This window comes from Cynoglossus semilaevis, chromosome 12, assembly GCF_000523025.1.
Source record: "Cynoglossus semilaevis isolate Cse_v1.0 chromosome 12, Cse_v1.0, whole genome shotgun sequence".
NCBI lineage: Eukaryota > Metazoa > Chordata > Actinopteri > Pleuronectiformes > Cynoglossidae > Cynoglossus > Cynoglossus semilaevis.
Genome location: NC_024318.1, coordinates 1,479,767 through 1,492,147, shown reverse-complemented (window position 1 = coordinate 1,492,147; position 12,381 = coordinate 1,479,767). Strand labels below are relative to the sequence as shown.

The 12,381-nt window shown below is 41.4% G+C and overlaps 1 protein-coding gene across 3 annotated transcripts in view; it reads right to left on the bottom strand.

Moving 5' to 3' along the window:
- ugp2b (UDP-glucose pyrophosphorylase 2b) overlaps nucleotides 1–12,381 on the bottom strand; it is a 23,399-nt gene that overhangs the window by 3,511 nt on the left and 7,507 nt on the right. For 2 of the 3 annotated variants that reach the window (XM_008321378.3, XM_008321377.3), the window contains exons 4-10: nucleotides 9,741–9,926; nucleotides 5,518–5,651; nucleotides 3,534–3,831; nucleotides 3,253–3,450; nucleotides 1,702–1,944; nucleotides 1,520–1,624; nucleotides 237–689 (exon numbers count right to left, since the gene is read on the bottom strand). In XM_008321378.3, coding sequence (XP_008319600.1) covers nucleotides 582–689; nucleotides 1,520–1,624; nucleotides 1,702–1,944; nucleotides 3,253–3,450; nucleotides 3,534–3,831; nucleotides 5,518–5,651; nucleotides 9,741–9,926 — 1,272 coding nt within the window. In that variant the 3' untranslated portion in view covers nucleotides 237–581. Of the gene's footprint in view, nucleotides 1–236; nucleotides 690–1,519; nucleotides 1,625–1,701; nucleotides 1,945–3,252; nucleotides 3,451–3,533; nucleotides 3,832–5,517; nucleotides 5,652–9,740; nucleotides 9,927–12,381 lie in introns of those variants that run through there. The other variant, XM_017037284.2, reaches the window with a different exon arrangement.

Below are 12,381 nucleotides of genomic sequence, written 5' to 3'. Positions count from 1 at the left end.
AACTGGGCAGGAACCGATCCTGGTACCGTGTTGTGGTAAATCCACGGTGCTCAGCTCGGTTCCGGGGCTTTGTTTCCTCAGGTTCTACGTTCTCTGCTGCTCTGAAGAACCATGTTCCCCAGGGTGAAGTGTTGCAGCTGGAGGAACCATAATTGAACTGCTGCTGCAGCCTGTGTTCATTAAAATATTTTTTACTTTTTTTCCCCTTCATTTGATTAGAAAATAGGCAAAAAACATCTGAATTTTTTGGAGTTAATTACGTCACGATCGTAGGTCATGATGGAAGGCAATACCAAGGATCCTCTCATTCATATCATTATATGACACACAAACACATGGAATTATTAAAGAGCCTGTAGGGGGCAGTAATGTACTCCCAACAACCCTGTAAACTACCTCTGTATGATGACACAAACATACAGATGCCCACACACATGCACACTCACACACATGCACGCACACACACACACATCTCACAATCAGATGATGTCAGGCAAACAAACAAGGTCACATGACTGGGATAAAGCCAACTAAATCACATAATGATTGGTGTGAGGGGAGGCAGGGGGGGCAGAAAGGCCTCAGTGGTCCAGAATGCGCAGGTTGCCGGACACTATCTTGTTCTCCAACATGGAGCCGGCGGGAATGTCGATGCGGTCTCCATGGTTGGCGATGATGATGACGGTGCCCTGTGAGGACGAAGAAGAAGAAGAAGAAGAGGACAAAGATGATCGTGATGTTCAAAAGTGCGACTGTATCCAATCCTAGCTGGTCAAAACTGGCAGGACACTGGACCCTGGACTGATCCAGAGTCAGGTCCAGGAGAAGATGTCAAGATGTCAAGAGTCAAGAACGGACCTGGGTTGGTAGTCAACTTTGTTACCTCAACATGACTTGATGATGTTCATATGTGAACTAACCAAAGTTGTACAGCCTCACTGACTGTCTCCCCCTAGTGGACTGTTATAGATGACAACACGTTTCTATACCTCTAACTGTTTACATCAGGGCCGTCGAACCCTTTTTGTTTCAGGAGTCACATACGACCAGGTCAGATGTCAAGTGGGACAGAACTGTTCAATCACAACATAATTAACTATAACTAACAGTAAGTCTATGGTTTTAGTTATAAGTTCAGGTATATTAGAGAATAATCTTATTTAATTTAATATCACTTGGAAAAAAAAGTGTATTTTTTTCCCTTTCAGAATTCATCAAGCAGGCCACATTGAACCCTCTAGCGGGCCCACGGGCCTTATGTTTGACACCCCTGGTTTACATCGTGTAACTGCAGTTCAGGTAGCGCTGTGCTAAATGAGCAGCTATTGGTAGCTTTTGGATCATACATGATAGCAAAGTAAAGACAGGCACAGGTGGGAGTGAGGGTGGGATTATTGTAATCGGAAATAAAAAATTAAAAAAAACCTCATTTTGACACACCAGATTATGTTGGATTATTTTCCTTAAATCAACTCTGTTGTTGAAGCTGGTACTGTAGGAGTGGTCAGACGTGGTTTACCTTGAGTGAAACGTTTTTCCCAAACGTGACATCTCCAGACACGGTCAGGTGGTCCAGCTCTAACATGTCAGGAATGCTCTCGAATCGCATCAGGTACTCCTGAACCTGTTCATCATGTGCACGTGTTTCAATATTCTTTTCAAGAAACAAAATAAATAAAAAAAACCCAGATTTTTTTGTACCTTGGTGAAGGAGCTGCCGAGTTTGACGTGAGGCGTTGTAGGAAACTCTCTCTTCGGGCTCATGGTGAGAGAGCCCGCCTCCAGGCTGTACAGGTTGGACATGACCAGCAGCAGGTCTGACGTGGTCTTCACAGGCAGGAATCGGCTGCGAGGTACATTTATTCCCAGGGCGTTGTCGAAACATTTGATTGCGGCTCCGACCGCCGTCTCCAGCTGGATGACGTTCTGTCCACCATCCAGGGTCTGATCGAGCAAACAACAAAAACAGAGTAAATTAATCCTTTAATTTTTTTTTTTTTTTTAATAAATCGGGAAGAAAAATCATAAATGTTTCTCTCTACATTTTTCAAATAACCACAGACTGGGCCATTATGAAGCTCGGTCTGGGCCACATCGGGCCCTCAGGCCACTGTTTGAATAGGCAGGTAGCACACCCATACAGTAAACAATCAGAGGCTTTGTTTGCCTGTTTGTTGAATTATTTCACACAATGTTGAGCCAAAGGAAAAAACAGTTCACATGTTCACCTTGTCTCCAGTGAACCAATCAGAGCCAGCGCCGACAAAAACATGTACGTGACAACATGTGAATCGATCTGTCTGTCTGTCTGTCCAAAGACCTGACACAGATACCCGAGTCAGGTGTAATCTAGAACTCCAACCAGATGTTATGCAACAGGGACCACCTTGTTTTTGTTCTACTCAGGTGTGTTAGAGAACAGTCTTTGGTCTGATGAGGAAGCTGGACTTTTGACTTCACGAATGACACACACACAAACTAAAGGCCACAGTTATTGGTTATATAAGAGTGGAAATTTACTGCTGAGTGACTCTGGCAGTCAGAGCCATATGATTGTCGTCAGAGCATAAGTCGTTGGGTTTAGATTTTATGGGCAGCTGCCAATGTGACTTCACCTGCTGCAGATCTGTGAACCCTGAACACAGCGTCCTGATCATTTAATCTCCGCTCTGCTTTTTCGCACGAACGTTATTGTGAAACTGAAAATACCGCATTAAATTATTCATTAGTCATTATTTTCCAGGGCTTATCAAAGTCCGGACTCTGGACCCAGTCCTCATCAGATATGGGCTGATAGGACTTATCCTATGTTACAAACGCACGGCACCATGAATGGGTTTTTAACAGCTCAATAAAATGTCGACTGAGCTGCGGCTGGTGAAGAGAAACCGTGTATATAAACTTCATGACTGCACAAGGAGTAGTATCTACCTCAACCATATCTATATATATATCAAATAATCCTATTTATATATATAAAATATATACACACATACATATATATACACATATATACATATATCCACATATATATACATACATATATATATACATACATATATATATGTGTGTGTGTATATATACTATATATATATATACATATATATATATGTGTGTATATATATATATATAAATCTGTGTACTACTTTATATATACATATATATGGAGACTGGACGGGAGAAAACCCGAGCACACATTGAAAAAACATCCAAACATCACACAGGGGTAATCACGTGTACATTTCCACCCACCTTGGGGTTGACTATAATCTCCAAGTCCATGGCCTTCTGTTCCTGCAGCCTCTTGATTGCAGCCAGAGAGATCCACAGGTTGTTGGTGTTGAAGATTTTGAACTTTGACACTGATTTGAATTCGTCCACGTGTGCCTTGGGGACCTGGGCGATTTCCAGCAGTCGCAGTTTTCCGTCGTACTGGATCAGAGTGCCACCCTAGAAACCCACGCCCGAAACATTAACTCTGCCTTTTTTTTTCATCTGTGTACTACAAACGTTTGCGGTCTGACGTACTGTACCTTCACATCAGCGCGCGTCTTGTCCGTCACCTCCATGATGAACTCGCATCGCTTGCCGTTGGGCTGGCTGGTCAGGTGGTGCAGGATGTTGAGGTCGACAGTAGCCCCCAGGTTGTCGATGTTGGACACAAAGATGTACTCCTTCCCCTGTTTGATCAGCTGATCCAACAGGCCGGAGTTGTAGAAGCTGGCGTAGATGTCGCCGTGGCCTGGAGGGTACCAGCCCTCTGTGTTATGGCCGCTTGTGCTCAGGTTTGTGGCCATGGGGAGGAGGGACTCCTTGTTAATGCGGGGGTACCTGTACGAAAGAAGACGGAAAAAATAAATACATAAAATCACATTGTAAAATAGTTGACCACAAAGTCAGTTAAATATTTTCCGGAAAGACGCTTGACACGAGGAGGTTGATTTGTAACGATGGCGTTTACAATAAAGCTAAGGGTAATGGGATATTCCGGCTCTACGAACTTAGTAGGTATTGAATTACAACTAATAGTGTATGAATCACATAATAACTACAAAATTAAAAGTAAATAGATCTTCGGTTTTATAATAATTATTTTACAAGGACGCATGACAGGAATTCTATTCAAGATGTGTTTGAAAGGAGCAGGTGAGGCAGAGTTAATGCCCACGTTTAACTCATCACTGTCACATTGACCTCACATACGACGTCATCAGAAGCAGCGCATGTGTGTGTGTGTGTGTGTTGGAGGAGTTGTTGGCACATCAAAGGCTGGCATGCGGTCCAGTGAAGGAGGAATCACGGGCTGCACAATAGAAACACAATGACTGATTCAAACTGAAGAATTATGAAAGCTGACTATTCTGGGAGGATGCTGGCTCACGCCCTTTAAACCGGTTTAAATCTCTCTCATCGTGAAACCCAAGGCTGACCTCACAAAAATGCCTTTTCAGTCGGGCAAAAATATTTTCTTTGTTCATCAGTTCCTCAGAGGTTGGGTTGCTGACGTGGATTATTCACCGCTGACGATTATTATTTAAGACACACTACTTCTAAGATTACAAAACTTTTTGTGTGTCTAAATTAAAGAAACGCGAGGCTGTCAAATAACGCTGATTTATCACCTGGAAACCAGGGACAAAATATAAACACATGACATTCTCACGCCATCTCCCTGTGAATAAAACTGTGAATCTGTAAAAACTCTAAGACAAGTGCATGAAGATGAAGTCCATTAACGACTACAACAAAAGACCGTGAATATCGCGATTCGAGCTGTCGGATTTAATACATAATTAAATTGTGAAATTAATCAGATTAACTTAACTAAATTAACTTTTACCATCATATCCCATAATTTTATCGTCCATCAACTTATCCCAGCTCTAGAACGGTGGGCTCCAACATTTTTTGTATCAACGACACGTCGGCCGCCACCAGTTAGTAGCATAGCGCGGACCGCTAGTGTCGTAACTCCTTGGTCGTAACTCCTTCTAATATAAAGCAACAAGTATGGGCCTACTCTAGCGGAGGCCGACCATATTCTGTACAAGATGTATATCTGTATAAGACGCTGGATGGAACACTGGGCCGTCATGGGGAAGCGAGAAGAACATTCGATAGCGATAAATGGCGCTCATTTTGACTGTTTATACAGCTATGAAGCTGGCGGAAATTGATATTGTTCTCAGGCTCAGTGGATTTTCAAAATAAGAGATTTTAGACTTTATTCGTTTGTATTGCGTCAGATGAATTATTTTGAAATATCGCCGGATTATCTTTAAAATGAAAAAAGTAAACAAAAATGTCTAGATTCACTTTTTTGGATTTGTTTTGTTACTTTTTTTTAAAAAAAAGTTGGAATTTTTTCATCTAGAAGGTTCTATTTTTAAAAATGTTGGAATTTTTTCATCTAGAAGGTTCTTGAGAATTTGATTCAGTGAAACTGTGATATTGTGTATCTTCTGTGACGGACGAACTTGTTTTTCATTTCTATTTGTTTTTGTATTTGCTCCTCACCTGCTCTGGTTGAAAGTGTGTATCTTGACACGGTGGTGTGTGTACTTCTGCAGTGTCTTCTTTGTATCTTCGTCTGTGTTGAAAGAGTTCATGAGGACCAGGGGGACGTCTGTGTTGTACGTCTTGTTCAGGTGCTGTGGGACATTACAAAAGAAACAGGGACAAGGGCAAGAGTAAATGACTGACTGGATGAGGATGCTACACATGCACTTTGATTTTTTTCAATATGATGACCTGTTTGCCCTGCACCCGTTTCTAAACGAACAACAATGTGGCTCTGCCCCAAACCACACCTGCTATTCAGACAATAAAACAACTACCGCCTAACTCCACGGCACCTTGATCTCTGTAATGAATCCAACACGCTGCCACTTCAATTATATTTACTATTGTGGTAGTTTAGAACAGCAATATTAAAGGGATTATGTCCATAACAACGTAACTATGTCGATGGAATTCAAAATTCACTCCATTGTGCTGCAGTAGACTATTATAAAACAATTACTTTGTTAAATACAGATATACTGCACCAATTACTATAGATACTACAGAAATATTGTGATATTTCAATTCACATATATGTTTTATTTATTTATTTATATAAGATTACAAATGTTGATCCCCTGTTACTGATGGTTTTACTACAATTAAATTGTAAAAAAAAAAAAAAAAATCAATTTATCGTCATGCCTGTAGTACCAGAATATTTTGTTTCATTTCTGGGTTGGAAAAAAAATACAGGCCTGGTGAAGAGGAGAAGTCACAAGATTCTTGCCAATACACACCCCTAGTTCTAGAAACTTTATTAAAATACAACCGCTGCCGACTGTGTTTCTGTTTAAAAATAGAAAATAATTCACAGAATCATTAATTTAAAAAATAAAATCGATAGCTGCAGCATTGTTGGTTCAACATCTGGAGCGCCGATGTTTGGCCCGTGCCTCGATGTTCTCTGGATTTATTGTTCTACTCAACATGTGTTCCCTGCATTTTTACGCAGTTCATTCTTAATGAACAACACACATAAAGTAAAAGGAACAAGGTCATAAAACATATGGGAATATGGCTGGTTAATAATAATAATAATAATAATAATAGCACCAGTGAACGGCGGTCGCCTGGAGAACTGTATGTTCATTTCTTCTTCACTACATTGTCAAAAACGCCCCCGACAAATAACACCCAGACAAAACTGGTTGCTTGTCTATTGTCATCTTTGGTGTGTGTGTGTTTTTCCCCATGACAGATGTCATGTGACGACTTTGAAAACATGCTCCGTTTAATAACACATTGGCCGACTGCATTGAGAGCATTCTTTCTTACTTTCTTATTCTAAGAATAGCATGAACTCAGTGGATTCAAAACTGGGCTGGAGTTCAGGTTTGTTTTCAAAAGGAATTGATAGAGAAATGTTGAGCCTTGGCTCCTGTGAAAACCAGACGTTTGAAGAAGATTGACGTGACATGATTGAAAAAAAACAAAACTTGTCACCTCACTGCAGCGTTAGTGAAAGTTTGTTTGACAATGGTTTCACCGCAGCTCAGGTCCGGTTTCTCTGCTGGTCTGTATATCTACTGTCGATCAAAACGAACGAGTTGTCGATGTGTTTTGTTAGTACTACTTTACATAAAGTGGTGCTTGGTGTCATTGGTGTGGAACCCAGGGTTCACCTCCTGGGCAAGATTGAATCCCGGTTAGGGCGGTTGGTACCTTCAAGTGGACTCACCACCTGCAGGAAGGTTCAGGTCGTGGAGACTTACATTCTTTTACTTTTACATATGTATCTTTCTGTCAATTCTCTGTGATTCTCTTTGTCCATATTTCAGTATCTACCAGGTGTTAATACCAGGTGCTCTTTCCGGTGTCTCTCAAAGTCAGCCTTCAGCCAGGGTCAACACGGAAAAGAAAATTCAGAAGGGAGTTTCAGGAAAAAAAAAACAAAACACTGGAAGATACGGTACCACGTCTTTTGTCCGACTCCAGCTGGAGGACATTTTACTGCGGGATCTTTGGACAGCGGGGGGGGGGGGATTTGGTAAAACTGTGTCAATATCGGAAGTCCACCCTGACTGTAAGTGTGTGGGAGGAGATAGGGACCCTGAGAGGAGTTAGTCCCCAGTGTTGGACACTACAGTGTAATGTTTAATGTAATGTAATGTAATGTGTGGCAATTGTATAACGTAGCACACGCCCACAGACGCACATACACACCCAATTAAATTCAATTACACTATAATTAAAAAACCAAACCCTTGGCATCACCGGTGCTCTCATTGTATCTCTCACTTCCTCTAATGTGACTCACACCCGCACAGACACCTCAACCCTATAATTTAACGGTGCTAAAGCTGAATGTGTCAGCTTGGAAATGCTGCTGGTTTACTGTTTACCGTCTTCAACCCTGGCCAACGCACAGAGCGGGATCAGTTCTACCGTTGACAGGAGGACTACAGTCCCCGGGATCTGGGGGTTTAGGGCTATGGTCAGGTATGAGGCACACTTCTGCCCTGCAGCACACAGCCGTCACTGTATCCCTGCCAACCCCACGGACCTGCACACCAACAGATCCCCTTTCACTGAGACTACTCCCCCACGGTGTCACACTGGACTCCTTTCAGAAGCACTCTTCGCTTAAAAAAATAAATAAAAATACAAGTCTGTGTATGTCTCTGCCCTGGTGCCTTACATTCATGAAGTCATAGTAGCCTGTTGTATGAGTAAGTGGGCGGCAGCTGTCCGCCATGAAATCATCTGACCAACACATTTTCTCTGGCCCTTTCTGTTGCTGGTACTTTCCAATAAAAAAAACAACAAAAAAAAAACAACTCTCTCTGATTAGAGTGCGAGAAAATGGAACATTTGTCTCACATCAGGAGATCAAAGCAAACTGGCTTTGACACGACACGAACGTTGACCGTACTGCATTTGGACCTTTGTCTCGCATTCTGTTGTGAATGGATTTTATGTCATTTTTTTACATCATTACAAACATCACAAGGCGACGAACCAGAACAGAAATGTCACAAAAAGTACCTGTCGGGAAATATGACCTAGTTTTACTTAGTGGGAAACCTGGGCCTGTTTAGTTGAACACAGAGCTGCCACTGTACACTGACAGGAACTGAAGAAAGACACAACAACTCTGAGTCTCTATTTGCTCTTATAATTTTTTTTTTTTTTACAGAAGTCATGCCTGAGCAGCTAAGCTCTCAGGCAGATGTTTAGCCTTTATTATTTGCAGTAAATTTACGCTAATTATCTTTTGTTAGTAGTAATAAAACTTTTATTTAATTTATAGCGTTGATTAATCCCTACCATTAATCCTTTCTGTTTGTTTAGAAGCTGCTGCTGCTGAGTTCTGGCACCGATTCCTCTTCTGCTACAATGCTGTGACGCGGCCTAACGTTTGAATGTAGGGTCAAAGCTAAAAAAAGATGTCAGGAATGCAATCATACCAGCTTGGTGCTGTCTCACACTAATGACGTTCAGTCACTTTGAAGTGACCGGGGTGGAAACGTTTAAGATCAGTAGTAACTCCAGCCCAGGTTTGTCTGGAGCCTTGTTTACAGAGTTCACAGTGGAGTTGTCGTGACCTGCACGTGTATCTCTAACAGGGTGATTCATAGCACCACTGGTCTAAAGCTTACATTACACCTTAAATTACACCAATGAAATACAATCCCAACTCAATACAGAGCTGAGAATAAATAATAATAATAATAACTATATATATATATGTGTATATATATATATATACACACACACATATATATAAATACATGTATATGTATATACATGTATATAACAGCCCTTGGACAGACAGAGACATTTTGTCCAGAATCGTGTTTCTTGTCACTTGATAACCCTTCCTCTGGGCAACACCTTCGAAACAAACTGGATATAATAGTCATGAAGCGAAGGAATGCAGGAGGGTGAAATTTCTCCGTGGGATCATCACAACAAACATGTCATCATTACAGACAGAGTTAGTCCTCTCAGGATTTCTGATGACTAACTAATGTGGGGTTTTTTGTGGGTTTTTCCTCTGCCTACGTTGATAATTACACAATATTTGATTGATAAAATAAAAATGTCACAGCCTTTGACCTTGTGTTGAGCTTCCAGTAAAGCTACAGAAATCCGTCAAAGACGTCATTCATGAAAAGCATAATCTGAAACTAAATTCTGAAGCTGTAAACTAAGTCAACCCGTGGTTCAGGTACCTCTATCTGCTGCACCGTGAGGTCCAGGAAGGTGTTCTCATTCCGGACACTGATCAGACTCTTGGGACCCTTGCATCCCATGCTGGTGCCGAGGCCTCCGTTCAACTTCACCACCACCAACTTGTTCAGGGACTCGGCCATGTTGTCGGGCAGACCCCGCGCTGCGATCTTTTCATACGGTTGAATCTGGAGGAGAGACAAAGAACAGAGATGTTATGATACACATTTCACCGGTTAAGATGTTGATCAGGACTCCAGAGAAGGTCCACGGGTTGGAATAACAAAAAAACATACATAAAAACATATATATATAAATATATATGTCTGTGTATTACATGTATAAATTGGTTTTTGAAAAGTTTAAAGGCTGGCTGCAGTTTTATTTTTCATCTTTCGTCAATGATGAACTGATTGAAGAGAGAAAGAGATTTTTGTTTAAAAATGTAGTGGCTGGAAAAGAGTGTCCGAGTGAACGTTATTGTAGTTTTTGCATGTGGCAAATAATGAAGTTTCACAACAAAATATGTTCTGGTCAATGTGGTTTGAATGAAGAGAAAAGAGGAGCTCAGCTGAAAGGCTGATCAGTAACAGAGGGTGAAACGTTGGGGCAGAAACGACGCACAAGGAGAAAAAAAGACATAAAGAAAAGATACTGTGAGGTTTTTTTTCTATGGATGACGTATGAAAAACCGCAGCCGCAGCGTCCCAACGATGCAGGGACTTCTCTCCAACGTGTTTCAAGTTCGGGCAAAAAAAAGCAGGGACTTCTCTCCAACGTGTTTCATGTTCGGGCAAAAAAAGAAACAAAAAAAACAAACACACACACATGAAAACAAAAGCACGGCACTTTACTGTCATTACCGTCATCGTTAACCTCGCCCTGCTTTAACTTACATTCCAAACTTTTAATTTGGAATGAAAGCACCTCAGTCACTCCTCGTTTTGACATCTGTACGTGCAATTGTAATTTTTTTTTTTTTTTTTTTTTTTACTAAATCCTTGGACAAACAGTTGACGGTTTTAAACAATTATTTTTTTAAAGTAAATAAGGTGTTTGAAGGCAAACACGAAAGCCCAGGAATGAGTTGTTTTTTTTGTTGTTGTTGGCATATTGACACATTATGTGTGTGTGTGTGTGTGTGTGTAAAACACTCATTCACACCAACCACGAGAGTCACTCGCTGTGACGGACCACTCGATCTGTCATGTCATGCGTTCAGCTGTGTGCAGCTGTGCGACATCAACAGGAAGAGTAAATAAGGCAGATGAAAGTATCGTGGTCAGAGAGTACTTTCATTACTACACACAAACAACAGTTTCATTTTCTCACTGTGGCTTCAGGCTAATTTGTTAAGAAGAACGCACACAACATCATCAAACTTAAAACACTACCAATCATTTAACACCCTGTGGCGAAATCTGACAAAAATTCACACTGGAGTCACTGCAGAGAAAACTCAAACCTCAGAACCTCAGTTGTTGTAGGTCAAACAGCGTCGATGACGATGTCACTCAACGATGGCTAAAAGTTCCCTTTTTTTTTTCTAACCTTGGACTAAAAGCTTCCCGTGACACAGCTGACCACCATGAATCCCAGCACCACACGTTACCGTTCAGCCCTACATACCATGTTGTTCAGAGTGCTCATCACGGCCACCTCCTCTCCATTCCAGCCTCCAGGCTCCACACTGTGAACAACAGGGACCGGTGCTGCTTGTCCTCGACAATGGAACGCCCTTCATCAAGCTTACACCAATGTGCTTGGGAGAACACCTTAGAACACACCTCCTCAAACCGGCCTTTCTGCATCCTCGGCAATATTTAAACCAGTGTTGCCATCAAAGTGAAAGGTTAAATTGTTTCACTCATAATCACATGAATGAAACCACTGACAACAGAACAGGAAGGCAGATTTATTGAATAGATAATCCTGAATTCGCAGAACAGGAAGGCAGATCCAAGTCTGATTTATTGAATAGATAATCCTGAATTCAGCTAAGTGTTGGGGAAAATATCACCTGTGAAGGTCAGCCAGGTCACCATGATCAGTAATACTGAAACCTTCACTCCTTCCTTTTATTATGTCTTATCAGAGGCTGAAGTCACACACCTTTTCAGGGAAAACATTTATCTTCGAGTAACGCAGTGAACCGCAACAGCAGAAATGAAAGTGAAGCCAAAGCAGCCGCGCAGCTACACATCTCCACACCACATCCACCTCTGAAACCCTGACCCACTGGCACCGGCATCGACATTACGCACATTTATCCAGACAATTACAGGTGTTGACTGCTAATTAAAATGTTTGTTTAAGAGTCCCAGACAATTACAGGTGTTGACTGCTAATTAAAATGTTTGTCTACCCCGCGCCCATACCCCTTTAATTCACACCAGGATCGCGCTGTACGTCCCTCAGATGGTGGAGCAGCATTCCTGTGACTCAGCGTTAGAATGTTTAAACACCGTTTTACACCACGAGGAGATTCTGTCAACATGACACATGACAACATGACGCTCTTGGCTCATTAAATATTTCCTTGTAAAATTAATTATTCGGCGTGGCCATAATTTCCTCTGGTTATTAATCATTTATATAATTAAGCTAATTTTTATTTAATATATTTCCACACATATATATATA